This window comes from Tupaia chinensis, unplaced genomic scaffold (assembly GCF_000334495.1).
Source record: "Tupaia chinensis unplaced genomic scaffold, TupChi_1.0 Scaffold144642_1, whole genome shotgun sequence".
Lineage (NCBI taxonomy): Eukaryota > Metazoa > Chordata > Mammalia > Scandentia > Tupaiidae > Tupaia > Tupaia belangeri.
In genome coordinates, this window is record NW_006204503.1 from 340,537 (window position 1) to 358,556 (window position 18,020).

Here is an 18,020-nt window from a genome sequence, read left to right on the forward strand (position 1 = left end):
AGAAATAGGTTATTGTCGTTGATGATAATGTGTCTAGTATCCTCAAGTGGACTGGTGTGAAGTGAATTTATACTGGGTAAATTCAACTTAAAAAAGCAAAGTGATGTGGTGAGTAAATGTATAAAACAAAAATTAAAAGAAAATTAAGTAATTCTTCAAAAAGAAAACGTAAGGACTTAAATTCAGCCTGAATAGTAAAATAACATTTTTTTATGTTCAAAACCAATCATTTATTTTATTTTTTGAAGTTGACCAGAGAAAGACAATGAGAGAGAAGGAAAGTGAGAAAGCAAGCTCCCATGTCCGGGATTCAAACTGTGGTCAGCCATGTGGGAGTCCAGCTGCTTTAACCACCACGCCACCTGCTAGCCCCCAAACCCAGTAATTTCTAATACTATAGTGCTTATTTTTATATGCATAGAAATAAAATTAAGTTGGATTTTAAAAGAAAAAAAAGGAAAACATCTTTTCCGTTTGAGTTTGGAAACTGTCCAGGCAGCAAATTCCTTGGGAACTGGAGAGGAGACATCTTTAGGCTTTGCCAAGTTCCCTGAGCATGCATCAGAGCCAACTTCAATTTCCATTTTATAGTAGCCAAGGTATGGAAGAAATGACTGAGGAATTGCCCCACTACAGAGCCAACCTAGGCAAGAAGGCTCTATGACAGCTGACTACAATATTTCATAATATTCAGGCCTTTCTCAGATACTGACATCAACTGTGGAGTTTTGCTATCAAATCACTTCTAACTCCCTTAAGACTTAACAGCCTTACATCCCTCCTAGCACCAATTTATTCTTCATTGCTAAGTGCACATGAATTTCCATACAGAGGAGGTTATGCATGATCCCACCAAATTGTTTCTTTTTTAAAAATTGTAGAATTCGGGCCAGCAGGTGACCAGTTGGTTGAGGGTGCTGGACTCCCACGGAGCTGACCATGGTTCCAATCCTGAACCTGGCAGCTTGCTTCCTCTCTTTTTCTCTCTTTGGTCAAATTAACATACATAAATGAAGTTAAATAATTCTTTAAAAACCTAAAATTTAGGAAACCAGCAGTTAGCATAATGGCTATGTCGCTGGACTCCCACGTAGTCAACCACGGTTCGCATCCCAGACCCGGTGGCTTAAAACTCACGCCGGGTGCGTGTGCGTGCGTGCCCAGGATCCCGAGAGAATGGAGAAGGGATTGCGGCGTGACCATCCCCCCCGGAGGGTGTTTTCTTGCTTTCTGTCTCTCTGTCTGGCGAGCGCACGCGCCCTATAGCGAAAATCTCTCTCTCAAAAAAAGAAAACCTAAAATTTAAGTACTTAGTTTAAGGATGGAGGCATGCTGGGAAGAGGAAAGAGGAGAGGGCTAGTTGATTGGCTTGCCTCACTTTCGGTTGTTTTATTGTATCCTCTGAAAATGACAAAACTTGTAGCCATAAAAATAAGCTTTACCCCTTGGGACCAGCAGATTGTGTAATGGCTATGTTGCTGGACTCCCATGTATTCAACGGTGGTTCAAGTCTCAGACCTGGTGGCTTAAACTCACGCCAGGCACGTGTGCCTGTGTGCCCAAGATCCAGAGAAGAGAATGGGGGAGAAGGGATTGTGGCAGGGCCATCCCCACTGGAAGGTGATTTCTTGCTTTCTGTCTCTCTGTCTTTTTGGGGAGCGCATGTGCCCTATAGTAAAAAAAAACCTCTTCAAAAAAATAAATAAAATTAAAAAATAAACTTTACCCTTTGACCTAGTAATCTTAATCCCAGAAATTTATCCTAAAGACAATCTAAAAGAAAAAGTAATACATTAATGGTGTCTATTGTAATACTGGGAAAAATTATAAACTTTCCAATGTAGTAATGGGAAGGTGGTTATAACGTATCAATTTCAATAGATTATGAAGCCAATAAATTATAAAAAAATAATTTCAAGACAAAAAAATCATATAAAACTGATTGAAAATAGCAGACTCGGTCCAGCAGGTGGCATGGTGGTTAAGGTGCTGGACACTCCCATATAACTGACCAAGGTTCTGAGTCCCAGGCCTGGTGGCTTGCTTTCTCACTTTCTTTCCCTCTCTCTCTTTTTCTGTCTCTCTCTGGTCAAATTAAAATAAATGAATGAATAAATAAAGTTAAATAAATCTTTTTTTTTTTTTTTAAAGCATACTCAAGACCAGTGGATGGCATAATGGTTTCATTGCTGGACTCTCATGTAGTCAGCCACAGTTCAAGTCCCAGACCTGCCTACGTAAAACTCATACTGGCAGGCCAGCAGGTGGCATGGTAGTTAAGGATGCTGGATTCCCACATGGTTGACCACGGTTCGAGTTGCAGACCTGGCAGTTGCTTTCTCACATTCTCTCTACTTGCTCTGTCCCTTTCTGGTCAAAATAAAAATTAATAAATAAATAAAGTTAAATAAAAGAATATTTTTTTAAAAAGCCTCACACTGGCATGTGTGCATGAGTAACCAAAGCAACACGGCCATGGCCACCCCCTGGGGGGGGTGATTTCTTGCTTTCCATCTGTCTCTGTGTCTCTGGCAAGTGCATGCACCCTATAGCAAAAATCTCTTTTTTTAAAAAAAAAAAGGAATTCAGGAATATGAAAATTTATATGAATAAGCAAAGACGAAAGAGCAATTTACTGTTAGGAAAGTGTGATGAAGGATAATTTATCAAATAAATCCTTTAAAATACCTTCAAATTGTGTTATTTTGCTTTATAATTTTAAAAAAACATCAGATCTTTTAAGTAACTACGCCAGAGTAACTATTCTCATTTTGTCTCCCAAATTCCTACAGATATCAATCAGCTCTAACTTTGTTCTGCTATTTAATGTATATAGCATAAGAGAAAAGGATACACATAGGCCTTGAAGCCAGACAGTCCTAGATTCTTTTCAGGCTAAATGTAGTAGAATGAAACACAAAAAAACTACAAGTTCATTTGATAAAGAATATGAATGTTTATAAACCAATATTCAAAATAGCTGCACACATCTGTTTTCACTTGAATAAAAAAAATCACATTTTGACAAATTTTATAACCTTAACTTAAAATACATGAATATTAACATTTACTAATATATTTACATCTTATTTACATCATCAGTAAATCTGATGAAAACAGCATATGTTATTATTTTAACACAGCAGGTTTTGACCAGTCTTTGAAAATTGATCCAGGAATGTGCACTGCATTTAGTTAGAAAACATACTTCAACCTCTTCTGAACTCTTAGGATATGCTTATTCACACAAAGTATTCCAAGGCCTCAGTTTAAAAAGAGGAACAAAACAAAACAGGAACAGTTGTATTTCATCTTAAGAGACTACAAAACTGCCTCATTTAAAAATATGAAAATTCTTATGGTATTTTAAGTATATGTTTTTATTTTTTGCATCAAAATTACTTAATTGAACATTAAGCATCTAATAAAAAGTTATAAATATTCTATCACATATGATACTATTATGCACTTCATGATTTGAAACAGCTACAAACTAGTTCTTATAGAATACCTTTATGAGGTAAGGCCAGTAGTAACCTCATTTTACGAGGAGGAAAATGAGATGTGACTATTTGCTAGTGAAAAAGCTAAAGTTAAATTTCTTTTCTTAAAAATCATGTTTTCTTATTAGCCTGCCCAACTTTTTTTTTTTTTTTTAACAAGTGAAGAGGTCTGTTTCAAGTGGGGGGAAAATAGTGTATGTTGAGGTATATATCTCAAAGAGCAAAGAGAAGTACCTTGTATTAGATACTTAATTTTTTTTAATGAGGATTATGGGTTACCTGAATGTATCTACCTAATGAACAGAAATTAATAACAGTACTGCAAAATCCTTCAGCAAGACAGTATTTTCCACATTTTAATTTTTCCTGAGGTTTAAATACTGTATATATATTTTTTTCTAAAAGTAAAATGTGAATCATAATCCTGATGACAAACCAACAGCTCCTCCTTAATCCAGTGGGTTTTATTGCTCTAAGCTTGATTTGATACATATTTCTCCCCTCTCCACATTAGATAAGTTAATAAAGTATTATAAAAATAAATTTAAAATAGAAATTAAATTTTTTGCATCAAAATTACTTAATTGAACATTAAGCATCTAATAAAAAGTTATAAATATTCTATCACATATGATACTATTATGCACTTCATGATTTGAAACAGCTACAAACTAGTTCTTATAGAATACCTTTATGAGGTAAGGCCAGTAGTAACCTCATTTTACGAGGAGGAAAATGAGATGTGACTATTTGCTAGTGAAAAAGCTAAAGTTAAATTTCTTTTCTTAAAAATCATGTTTTCTTATTAGCCTGCCCAACTTTTTTTTTTTTTTTTAACAAGTGAAGAGGTCTGTTTCAAGTGGGGGGAAAATAGTGTATGTTGAGGTATATATCTCAAAGAGCAAAGAGAAGTACCTTGTATTAGATACTTAATTTTTTTTAATGAGGATTATGGGTTACCTGAATGTATCTACCTAATGAACAGAAATTAATAACAGTACTGCAAAATCCTTCAGCAAGACAGTATTTTCCACATTTTAATTTTTCCTGAGGTTTAAATACTGTATATATATTTTTTTCTAAAAGTAAAATGTGAATCATAATCCTGATGACAAACCAACAGCTCCTCCTTAATCCAGTGGGTTTTATTGCTCTAAGCTTGATTTGATACATATTTCTCCCCTCTCCACATTAGATAAGTTAATAAAGTATTATAAAAATAAATTTAAAATAGAAATTAAAAGAGACCAACTTTCAGGTTCTACTTTGCACAAAGATGTTTCTGTAAACACTTTTAAACCAATATCTGAAAATTCCAAATTATTCAAGTATCTCTTTAAACATATGGCTTCATGTATGAATAAAAATTGAAGCAAATATGTAAAATCTTATCTTCATTTGTAATCCCATGGAAATAATTTACAAAAGTCATTTGCCTTTTTTAAAGCCTTTCAATACTGTTAATCTGGAGAATCAGAATTCCAATTTGCATTACTATTACTTTTATTACAAGTCCTTGAGGCTTCTGTTTGGGTGTTAACTCCTAATTTTTCCTGAATTCTCCCTTCCTCTGCTCCCTTTTTCTGCCTCCTATCATTGCATCTTTGTCACATGTAATAAACTCAAAGTTAAAATAAACAGAAGGGCTACCCAGACTCATTTTCAGAAGAAACTCAAAGGATTGGAGTCTTTCTTCGTCTCAAAAGCTAAATACAGGGCCAAATTCCCTTTTTAGTAATGATTTTTTTTAATGTGCTCCCAATGGAAAAATGCTCAGTTGCTACAATATAAACATATTAGCAAAGCAGATTCAAAGATGTGCCAATCAAATACAAGCAAGCATAGTTCTCAGAGTCCTAAGCTGTATTCATGTTGAACTGAATTGTTTTAGTGATTCCAAGATATTACTGTTCCCATTCAATGTACAGTTGTTACTTATAGCAGATTCATGCTGGTATGTGCAGCAAACAGCTTCATTTTTGTTTTAAGGTTTTTTTTTCTTTAAATTCCGTTAACACTCATGTTTATTATTTCAATTATTGTACTTTCAATACAATGACAGAGCTGTACATCAGGGTCCATGCTTCCAATGTCCCTGGATCCATTTTTATAAGTTGGATCTTTACAGATTCGTGACCATCCACTTGGTTTCTCCTTTATTTGCTGGAGACCTACAAACAGAAGGAAAGAAATACAAATTAGGGCAAGAAATCTGGAAAGGAATTTGGCCTTTCTGTTTGAGATAAGGTAAGTTTTGAAAATGAGTTACCACTTACGTGTAATAATTGGATCAATGTCCCTTGTCTGAGTGGCAACATCAGAAGCACAAACCTGCCCTATTTGGATCAGCAAAGACATAATATCCTCATAAAGCGGGGGAAATGCTCGACAAAAAGAGACCAAACTTGGCAGAGTTGGCATGAAAAAAGTATACCGCTTAGCCTGTGTTAAAACTGTTGGAAAGAAGTGAAACAAAATTCTTACTTTACAGACATAAATTCAACATATTTGTTCTATATAACATACTAAGTACCGTGCTCTGTGCTGGAGGTACTAAGTTTTCTAATATATAGTAGGTCACTGCCTTCAGAGAGCTCAAAATCTAGCAGTCAGTCATTATCCAAAATGTAAATCCTTATTATGCTCAAGTATTGTCATAAGTGCATTATATGCATTATTTCATTTAATTCTCACAAGCATATGAATGAGAAAAGTACTATTATGATACCAATTTCACATGAGAACACTCTAAAATACATCTTAGAGAGGTTAAGAAATTTTTTCAAGGTCACAATGCCAGTTAGTGGTGCACAGTGATTGAATTTAGGTGGTGTAAACACTTTTGGTTTGTTTGCTCATTTTTCCATAGGGTACATGGTCTCACTAGAGAGAGGCAGAGAGAGGAAAGTGAAAAACCACATCCCAAGGGGATGGCTACACCACAATCCCTTCTCCATTCTTCTTTCAGGATTTTGGACACACACACACACATATGCCTGGCATAATTTTCAAGTGGCTCAGTCTAGACTTGAACCATGGCCAACCATGTAGAAGTCCAGCACCTTAATTAAGCACCATACCACCTGCTTGCCCCAGGCATTGAACACTCTAAGCCATTATAAATAATTATAACATGAGGTGAAAACAATTGAAAGAAAAATTAACACGGTATTATGGGAACACTGAGAAAGAAAACTAAAATAACTAAGCTGTAACTTATAAAGAACTGAGTTATAGTTCATGTATTTTAAAGTAGTTCTCTTCATACCATTTTATTCAACAAACCAGAAAGTGATTAAGATGTTAGGATATAGGGGCCAGTGGGTAATGTGGTAGTTAAAGGTGCTAGACTCCTACATGGCTGACGGCAATGTGAGTCCAGACCTGGTGGCTGGCTGGCTTGCTCTCTCTCTCTCTCTCTCTCTCTCTCTCTCTGCTGAGGCCCTATAGCAAATTAAATAATAATAATACCTCTCTCTCTCTCTCTCTCGGCCCTATAGCAAATTAAATAATAATAATAATACATTTTTATTAAAAAGTAGGATATATATTAGAAGTTAACAACTAACAACTTATTTTCTGCTGACATAATTATATTCAGAAAATATATTTGGTTTCCATTTTTAAAATGCAGAAAGCTGGGACTAGCAGGTGGTGTAATGGTTATGTCGCTGGACTCCCACATAGTCAACTACAGTTCAAGTCCTGGACCGGGAAGCTTAAAACACACTGGACGTGTGTGTATGCATGCCCAAAATCCCAAGAGAAGAATGGAGAAGGGATTCCAGCATGACCATCCCACCAGGCAGTGATTTCTTGCTTTTTGTCTTTATCTCTCTGTCTCTCCAGCCAGCACCTGCACCCTATAGCAAAAACCTGTCTAAAAAAAAAAAAAGAGAAAGATAATTATTATATTTAGCCAATTATTATACTTAAATATATGTATATTTACATATTTAATTTGCCTACCTATTAATTTGCTCTGTAAGTTACATTTGGAAATAGAAAAATTTTCAAAACAAGAATAATGCAAAAGATGGCAAAAGTTAAACTCGTAGTTATACATATTGTGTCATATTGTTTGGTAGTGACATAAAAAATTGTGCCACTAAATTCAATAAATGTATGTACAAATTTTGAAGTTGTTGCTCTGATGGCTGATTGACTACACACCTGTCAGCAAAGTTCCCATAACATTGACAGCTAAGCGAGCCACACTAAGTGACTTTGGTAATGCATACTGGATACACAAGTGAGAAAGCAACTGGATGGCAAATATCTGTAATACAAAATCCAAATATTACATGGTTTTCAAAAATGTCATTAAGTATTAAAAACTTACCAAAATGTTTTATATAATACTTAATAGAGATCATCAACATTTTCCTAAAGCTCCAAAATATTTATTACCTGTTTTTCAAGTTCTGGCTGTGCGATAAGCTCAGGTATGAAATCCAGACAGATGTGCATAGATGGAATACCTGCGACCGTCAGAGGCAAAAGTTCACATGGATAACCCTATCTCAACAGAAAGGGGGAAAGGATTAGAAAAAAAAAATAACTATAAATCAAATACAATAAAAATATAAATGAAAGTTTCACTTCCTTTCTGTAAAAGCTGCTCAAAGGGCTACAATGCCTTCCACCTATTATGGCATTACATATTCTAATGCAGTAGACTATAAATAACTTATCTGACCATTTTGTTAGGTAAAAAAAAAAAAAACTTAAAAATCTGAACTAAATAAATAAATGATCTTTTTTAAAAAGGGGGGGTGTTGGCAGGTGGCATGGTGGTTAAGGGTTCTGGACTCCCACGTGGCTGACCGTAGTTCAAGTCCCAGACTTGGTGGCTTACTTTCACACTTACTTTCTTCTCCCTCTCTCTCTCTTTCTCTCTCTCTCTCTCTCTCCCCCCTCCCTCCCTCCCTCCCTCCCTCTCTTTCTGTCACTTTCTGGTCAAATTAAAATAAATAAATGAGAAAAAATAAATTAAGTTAAATAATTCTTCTTTTTAAAAGAATAATTTTATTTATTCATTCATTTTATTTTAATTTGACCAGAGAGAGACAGAGGGAGAGACAGTGAGAGATCAAGCTGCCAGGTCTGGGACTTGAACCATGGTCAGCCATGTGAGAGTGTCCAGTGCCCTAACTCCATGCCACCTGCTGGTCCCCAAGTTAAGTAATTATTAAAAAAAAAAAAAAAAAGAAAGAAAAAAAAATCTGGATTTTTTTTTTCCATATTGCAAAGAACCATGATCATTTGTGCTATCTCTAGCTTTTAAATGACCCATATTAATTTAGTATTTTAAAGTCCCCAAGAAAAACAAAGTTCAACCATAAAGCATTACTCTTTAAAAACAGACCTGAAAGTGAACAAGTTTAGCAATGTTGGGATCTGCAATGTACATTTGGTGCAATAGACAACAGATAAGGCACTGGACTTCTCGAAGGTTACAGAGCAAATTGTCTTCTCCTTCCTCCATTCCTTTAGTTAGAGTGCTAGTGGTAATAACACCTTGGGTATTCCTTAGCAAGCTGTCCGGACTGACACACTTTGCTCTTTCCTCTTCGGTAGGTAAGCAGATTTCCAAGAGAATCTGGACTGCTGCACTATCCTACAAGCAAATAAATATGGTGAATGTCTGAAGTCTCTGAGAAGTTGGTTTGAAAACCAAATCTGATTTTGTTTTCACATAAACAGTAATAAAATAATAGTTTCTGAAAATACAGACATATAAAGAAATAACTCTAAAAGAAGTGAGCAATCTATAGAGCAGTGGTTCTCACCTATTTAGGGTAATGAACCTTCAAGAATCTAAAGGAAACTATATACCCTCTCTCCAGAAAAATTAATATCTGTAAACAAACGTATTGCATAATTTCAAGAAAGTCACGTATCTCTAAGGCAGATCCCTGGACTTCAGTTTAAGAACAGCTACCTAGAAGGGTATTCTGGGCCAGCAGGTAGCAAAGTTGTTAAGGCAGACTTCCACACAATGGACTGCGGTTCAAGTCCTGGACCAGGCAGTTTGAAACTCATGCCAGGCACATGTGCATATATGCCCAAAATCCCAAGAGGAGAACAGAGGAGAAGAGATGGCATGGCCATCCCTCCCTATGGGAGGGAAATTTCTTGTTTTCTGTCTCTCTCTGTCCCTCTGGTGAACATTCATGCCTGAAAACTATCTCTCAAAAACATTAAAAAAAAAGAAAAGAAAAAAGAAGAAGGGTATTTTCTGATTCAGTGATATCTAAAACAAGTCCTCAGCAAAACTGACTTCTCCCAGAATCTCCTTACCTTCCTCATAATCTCCCACTTTTTCCAGGATTCTATCCCTACCCTATATTTCCCTCTACTTATCACCTGGCTAACGACTAATCATTCTGACAGTGATGGTTAATAATTAATGCCTAGAAAAAAAATAATGCCTAGGAGTCACTTCTCACGGTTCTTTTCCCTTTAACTTGAAGACAAAGTCTTCAAGATCCTAGTTTTGCAAGATTCTACCTTATTATCTATTCTGTACAACTCACTGTTGCTCAGTCTACAAGCTTGAGTGTCATCTCCTAGAATAAGAACTTGAATGGTGATCTACTTGAGGTCCCTAAATACATTTAAAAAAGCTATAAACACTCTTATCAAGCAAGAAGAAATGAAAATATGACATGCCCTCTGAAAGATAGCCATTGCCTGGGATAAAAAATAATTATGTGAGGGAACCAGCAGTTAGCGTAATGGCTATGTCACTGGACTCCCATGCAGTTGACTGTGGTTCGAGTCCTGGACCCGGTGGCTTAAACTCACGCCGGGTATGTGTGCGTGTGTGCACAAGATCCTGAGAGGAGAATGGAAGAGAAGGGATTGTGGTGTGGCCATCCCCCATGGGGGGTAATTTCTCGCTTTCTGTCTCTATGTCTCTCTCTGTTCTGTCTGGCGAGTGCACACGCCCTATAGCAAAAACCTCTCCAAAAATAAATAAATAAATAAAAATAATTTTGTGAGCTAAATGTTCAAGACTCTGATGATTATAAAGTGATAATTAATACTTTATAGTCATCATGTTTAAGGTTGAAGGGTTTTTGGTTGCTGTTATTTTGGGTTTTGTCTGCAGATTGTTTTGTTTGTGTTTGCCATTCTACCCAGGTAAGAGTCCTAGCCCTTCCATTTACCAGATGTGTAATTTTATTTTTAGAGGTTTTTGCCTTGGGGTCCATATACCCGCCAGAAAGAGACAGAAACAGTGAGAGGAAAAGTGAGAAATCACCCCCAGGGGGTGGCCAAGTCACTTAACCTTTTTGAGTTTCATTTTCCCAGTCTGTAAAAATGAAGATAATAGTATACTGCATAGGTTGGCTGTAAAAGTTAAATGACTTAGGAATCAGCAGGTGGTGTGATGGTTAAGAGTGCTGGAATCCCACATGGCCGACTGTGGTTCGAGTCCTGGACCTGGCGGCTCTCTCTCTCACATTCTGTCCCTCTCTGGTCAAATTAAACAAATAAATAAATAATGCTAAATAAAATAATTCTTTAAAAAAAAAAAAAGTTAAATGACTTAATATAAAGAACTTAGACTAGCACCCAGTGTACAGTAAGCATTATATACAAGTTGGCTATTATTATCCTAAATCCTTTACCTGAAACTTCTAGGGATAGATTTATTTTAAAAGCTGGAATTTTTAAAAACTGAAATATTATGTAAGACCCCTAAGCAGAAAGTAGGGCAGTACCTTGTAATAAAACATATTAATATTTCTGCAGCAAAACACAGTAAGTGTAATAAAGACCACAAACAGCTTCATATCATTCAGGTCAAGTTTCTATTATCAAATGAGTTCACATCAAGTTAACTTTTTCTGCCAACTGAAGTATAAAAGAAATGCTTCAGATTTTATAGTGTTTTAGATTTCTACATTACAGATAATGGATTGTGGCCCTATATTGTTACTCCTAATTCCCCTTATTGCCAATGAGAAGATTTCAGAAAATATATTTCAAACTAAAAAACATTTCCTCTTTGAAGACCTCAAACTGCTTAACATTTTTATCATGTCACATCTCCTGCATTATTTAAAAATGACTATGTAAGGTTTCAGTAAAATTTTACATTGTTTTAGAACTTTTCTAAATTTAAATTTGGGCTGTTCATATTGTCATATGACTTATCACTGCCTGACCTTTTATTATGTATGTCATAGGCCACACAATGACATCATCAATGACGGATTGCATATAAGAAAGTGGCCCTGGAGTCAGCAGGTGGCATGATGGTTAAAGCACTGGATTCCACATAACTAACTGATCAAGGTTCAAATCCTGGACCTGGCAGCTTGAAAATCATGCCAGGCAGATGTGTGTGCATGCCCAAAATCCCAGGAGGAGAATGGAAGAGAAAGGACTGACCCCTTGGGGGTGAGTTCTCACTTTCCCTCTGTATCTCTCTCTGTCTCTCCAGCAAGTATAAGTACCGTATGGCAAAAACCTAAAGAAAAAGAATGTGGCAGGAGGCCTGGTGACAGGGTGTTGAACTCCCAGATGGTCAGCTGTGGTTTGAGTCCCAAACCTGGTGGTTTGCTTTTTTGCTTTCTCTCTCTGTCTTTTTCTGGTCAAATTGAAAATAATAATAATAATGATAAATAAAATTAAATAAATAATTGTTTGTTTTTTTCTTTTTCTGGAGAGGTTTTTGCTATAGGGCACATGTGCTTGCCAGAAAGACAGAGAGAGACAGAGAGACAGAAAGTGAGAAATCATCCCCCAGGGGGATGGCCATGCCACAATCACTTCTCCTCCATTCTCCTCTCACGATCTTGGGCATGCACATACACACACCTGGCATGAGTTTATGCCACCAAGTCTAGGACTCAAATGGCAGTTGACTACATGGGAGTCCAGCATCATAGCCATTACGCCAACTGCTGGTCTCAAATAAATAATTCTTTCTTTTCTTTTTTTTTTTTTTTCTTTTTTTTGAAGAGATTTTTGAAATTGAGCACATGCACTCACCAGAGAGACAGAGAGACAGAAAGTGAGAAATCATCCCCCAGGGGGATGGCCATGCCACAATCCCTTCTCCTTCATTCTCCTCTCACGATCTTGGGCATGCACATACACACCCCTGGCATGAGTTTATGCCACCAAGTCTAGGACTCAAATGGCAGTTGACTACCTGGGAGTCCAGCAACATAGGCATTACGCCAACTGCTGGTCTCAAATAAATAATTCTTAAAAAAAAAAAAAAAGGCATGGCCCCAAATGATTATAATAGTCTATACCATATAATCCCCGGTGTGTCGTGGGCTAGACCATAAATAGGTCTATGTAAATAAACCCTATGATGTTTTTACACAGCGAAATTCACCTAATAACACATTTCTCAGAACATATCTCATCACTAAGCAGCACATGACTATACTTATTTTTCTGTTTATTGTCTGCCTGCACCACTTTGACTTTTTTCCTACCATTTACTCTTCTGTTTTCACTATAAGGCACATGCACTTGCCAGAGAGAGACACAAAAAGAGAGAGAAAAAGAAAGAGCACCCTCTCAGGGGGGATGGCCATGCTATAATCACTTCTCTTCCAGTCTCCTCTTGGAATTGTGGGTGCACACACTACACATACATGCATCCAGCATGATTCCCAAGCTGCTGGGTCCAGGACTTGAACAGCACAGACAGCTATGTAAGGCCAAGCACCTTAACCTCCACACAACCTGCTGGCCCCATTTGCTCTTAAGATACAAATAAACAAGGATTTTATATTCTTTACTACTATATCCCCAGTACTAGGAACATTAGTTGGCACATAAGGTTTTGTTGAATGAGTGAATGAACGTATAACTATAATCTCAGAACACCTAAAGTTTTATATTTTGTTAAAATATAAATCTTACATAAATCTCTTATATAGAGGTTATTAAACTCATTACCAAGAAGATTATTCCGCTCTTCTCATTAGCGGCCTGAGGTGATCTTTGAAAATGGTTCACTATTCATTTGACCCAGAGAACCCCACAAAGTCATGCAAGTTAAGAGGTTCTAATCTTCGTGTTCACTTTAAGAACACTCGTGAAACTGCCTAGACCATCAAGGGTATGCATATCTGAAAAGCCACCAAGTATCTGAAGAATGTCACTTTACAGAAGCAGTGTGTGCCATTCCATTGTTACAATGATGGAGTTGGTAGATGTGAGGCTGGACACAAGGTAGGAGGCCCAAAAAGAGTGCTGAATTTTTGCTGCACATGCTTAAAAATGCAGAGAGTAATGCTGAACTTTAGGGGTTAGATGTAGATTCTCCAGTCACTGAGCACATTCAGGTGCACAAAGCATCAAAGATGAGCAGTCGTACATACAGAGCTCATGGGCGGATTAACCCATACATGAGCTCCCCCTGCCATATCGAGATGATCCTCACTGAAAACAAGCAAATTGTTCCTAAACCAGAAGAGGAAGCTGCACAGAAAAAAAAGATACCCTAAGGACCAGCAGTTAGCATAATAGTTATGTCGCTGGACTCCCACGTAGTCGACCACGGTTCGCGTCCTGGACCCCGGGCACGTGTGCATGCGTGCCCAAGATCCCAAGAGGAGAATGGAGGAGAAGGGATTGCAGCGTGGCTATCCCCCCCGGGGGGTGATTTCTTGCTTCCTGTCTCTCTGTCTGTCTCTGTCTGGCTGGCGAACACATGCGCCCTATAGCAAAAACCTCTAAAAAAAAAAAGATATCCCAGGGGCCGGCACGTGGCATGGTGGTTAGGGCGCTGGACTCCCACATGGCTGACTGTGGTTCAAGTCCTGGACCTGGTGGCTAGCTTTCTCATTCTCCCCATCTCTGTCCCTCTCTGCTCAAATTATGAATAAATAAAGTTAAATAAAATAAAAAATAATTCTTTAAAAAAAAAAAAAAAGATATCCCAGAAGAAACTGAAGAAAACTTATGGCATGGGAATAAAGTCAGCATAAAATAAATGTAGATAAAAGTAAAAAGATTATTCCTGATCTCAGTAATATAGTCCATCTGATATTCAGAAGGAAAGGTAACATCATTATAATAGAGGCTGTTATAAAAGGAATGCATAATGCCACCAATGTACAGAGGGGGAGTAACATGCCATCTATTTAATTGATCATATTCATGGGGGAAGTTCTTGACCTTCCTGACCAAATTTCACTCTAGCAAAATTTACCTGACCAAATTTCACTCTAGCAAAATTTACCTGACCAAATTTCACTCTAGCAAAATTTACCTGAGCAGCCAGTAATGCATTTTTCAATTCTTCTCTGGTAACTTCTGGAGCATCAGTCTGTCCAACTAAACCTATTGTATTATTCTGGGAAGGCCTGTCTTGCTCTGCTGTTTCCTTCAGGTGAGCACTAAGGTAGGCTTTAGATGCAAGAAGATATCCATTCAACATGTGTAGAGTAATATCCATCAATGGGGGGCACCTAAACAAAGAAAAAAAAATAATTGAAAATGAATATAAATTTATAAATTAGGAGAACCTAATCAATCCAGTTTAAATAATCAGAAATACCTGAACGACAATAGTAAGTTTTTCCACTAAAATATTCTGCTTTTTTCCAAGTGAATGGCATTTAAAATTCTAGTAGTTAGTAATTCATCTTTTTTAAAAAAGAATTATTTTACTTATCTTTTATTTATTTATTTGTTTGTTTATTTATTTCAATTTGACCAGAAAGGGACACAGTGAGAGAAATAGACAAACAGATAGAGAGAGAAAGTGAGAAAGAAAGCCACCAGGTCTAGGACCTGAACCACGATTGTCCATGTGGGAGTCCAGCACCCTTAGCGGCCACCCACCTGCCAGTCCTGTGATTCACCCTTTTTGAGTTTCCTTTCTAATTTAGTTTTTACGTCTCTTTTTGTCCTATCTAAATTAAATCCATGACAATCTTTGAGGAATGAGTAACTATGTACCTATTTTAGAGTTTAAGAATCTGCATTTCAGTAAGTAACTTCCTCAAGCTAAGTGGATGGACCACTCTTGAAATACAGCACTGTTTTGCTCCAAAGAAGAAACAGGAGTAGAAAAGTATTTTGTTTTCGTCTCCTTCATCTTATCAATAATAGAATACGCCTCTTTGACAGCTTCGTTATGAGAGCATATTTAAGAGATTTGTTGGTAGTATTATCTTCAGCAAAAAGGGAATGTGTTTTCTCCAGAATTTATGTTATATTTGATTTTAACTGATAAGATGAAATAGGTAAATAATCTATTTACATAATCTATTTAAATAATCTTGAAATATCTTTAAATTCAAGTGTAATGAGATATGTACATTAAACTTTTATTTTTGAGAATATTTTATAAATTTGTAAATACACATAAAAGTAAAGCTACATATACACAATTATGACGAAAGTTTCTTCTGGAGATAGAATTGGAATTGGTCAAAAGACACCAAGAAGGAATTTTGTTTTGGCAATGTCAAAATAATAGTTATGAGATAGATATGAAAGTAAGACTTTTCACTGTATATTTTTTCTTTTTGTTAAATCTTGTATATTATGAAATGTGTATTAAAGTATACTATGGGGGTCAGAAGGTGGCGTGATGGTTAAGGACACTGGACTCCTACAGGGCTGGCTGTGATTCGAGTCCTGAACCTGGCAGCTTGCTTTTTCACTTTCTTTCTCTCTCTCTCCCTGGTCAAATTGAAATAAGTAAATAAATAAAGTTAAATAAAATAATTCCTAAAAAAAAAATTCAAGGGACCAGGAGTTGGCGTAATGGCATGTCACTGGACTCCTATGTAGTTGACCACGGTTCGAGTCCTGGACCCAGTGGCTTAAACTCACACTGGGTGCGTTTGCATGTATGCCCAAGATCCCGAGAGGAGAATGGAGGAGAAGGGATTGCAGCATGGCATCCCACCCAGGGGGTGATTTCTCACTTTCTGTCTCTCTGTCTTTCTGGTGAGCACACACACCCTATAGCAAAAAAAAAACTCTCAACAAAAAATTTTTTTTCAAAAAAATAGTATACTATGAAAACTGTCATAAATACATAAAAGAAGAGCAGATATAGAAAACCCCCAAGAACTTATCACCCAGCCTCAACAATTATATACACATACTACTTTTATCTCATACATATATATATAGATCTTCATCTGTTTTCCTGCCATCACCACTAGATTATAACATTCAAAGCAAATTGTGACTGTCATAGTTTTTAAATGTATAAAACTTTATATTGTGTGATATATTTTTTAGAACAAGGAGAATGGTCACTTAGTAAAAAAAAAAAAGTGAATTTTTTTAAATGAACAAAATTAAAAGGTAAAACAATAATGCAATGAGGAAAAAACTGCACTATGTAAAAAGAGGTGATATTCTTTATAGATAAAAGTATTTTTAAATCAATAAAACAGAAACTAAAAAAAAAACTAGGAAAAAAAAAAAAAAAAAACTAGGCAAAAATATAGAAAAGAAATATCAATTGCTCATAAATATATTAAAACATTCAATCTATGGGGCCAGCAGATGGTATTATGGTTATGTCATTAGACTCCCACATAGTCAAACTTGGTTCGAGTCCCGGACCCAGCAGCTTAAAACTCATGCCCGGCACATGTGCATGCATGTCCAAAATCCTTAGAGAATGGAGAAGGGTTTGCGGCATGACCATCTTCCAAAGGAGATTCTTGCTTTCTGTCCCTCTGTCTCTCCAGAGAGTACATGTGCTCTATAGCAAAAATCTCTCTCTTAAAAAAAAGTTCAGTCTAACAAAAATATAAACTTAAATGGGAATCTATTTCACACATCAAACTGGAAAATATTATATAAATTAGTATAAGAAGGTACAGGACAGTGTCAAACACTGCTAAGTAATGTGTTTCAGCCTTTCTGGATGGATGGCAGAATGAAAACATGAATCACAGGTCTTGAAAATGAGCACATGGGACCAGCAATTAGTGTAATGGCTATGTCACTGGACTCCCATGTAGCCGACCACAGTTCGAGTCCTGGATCCAATGGCTTAAACTCACACCGGGCATGTGTGCATGCGTGCCCAAGATCCCGAGAGGAGAATGGAGGAGAAGGGATTGTGGCATGGCCATCCCCCCGGGAGGTGATTTCTTGCTTTCTATCTCTCTGTCTCTGTCTTTCTGGCGAGCACACGCGCCCTATAGCATAAACCTCTCCAAAAGAAAAAGAATTAAAAAAAAAAAAAAATGAGCATGTTACTTTTGCCTCAGTAATTCCATTTTTAAGAATCTGCTGGGCCAGCAGATGGCATGAAGGTTAAGGTGGCTGAACCCCACCTGGCTAACTGAGGAATTCGAGTTCTGGACCCAGCAGCTTGAAAAACAGACCAAGCATGTGTGCAAACGTGCCCAATATCCCAACAGGAAAAGGGCTTGCTTGCAGTGTGGCTATCCTTCCAGGATGATGATTTCTCACATTCCCTCTTTTTCTCTCTCTGTTACTTTTTCTGGCAAAAAGTATATAGCAAAAAGTATTTTTTTTTTTTTTTTTTTTTTT

The 18,020-nt window shown here is 36.7% G+C and overlaps 1 protein-coding gene across 3 annotated transcripts in view; it reads right to left on the bottom strand.

Moving 5' to 3' along the window:
• Positions 1 to 4,063: 4,063 nt before the first annotated feature.
• Positions 4,064 to 18,020, bottom strand: part of INTS2 (integrator complex subunit 2) — a 72,052-nt gene continuing 58,095 nt past the window's right edge. For all 3 annotated transcript variants that reach the window (XM_006167216.3, XM_006167217.3, XM_006167218.3), the window contains exons 20-25: positions 14,758 to 14,956; positions 8,872 to 9,123; positions 7,914 to 8,021; positions 7,677 to 7,782; positions 5,780 to 5,956; positions 4,064 to 5,674 (exon numbers count right to left, since the gene is read on the bottom strand). In XM_006167216.3, the coding sequence (XP_006167278.1) occupies positions 5,505 to 5,674; positions 5,780 to 5,956; positions 7,677 to 7,782; positions 7,914 to 8,021; positions 8,872 to 9,123; positions 14,758 to 14,956 (1,012 nt within the window). In that variant the 3' untranslated portion in view covers positions 4,064 to 5,504. The remainder of the gene's footprint in view (positions 5,675 to 5,779; positions 5,957 to 7,676; positions 7,783 to 7,913; positions 8,022 to 8,871; positions 9,124 to 14,757; positions 14,957 to 18,020) is intronic.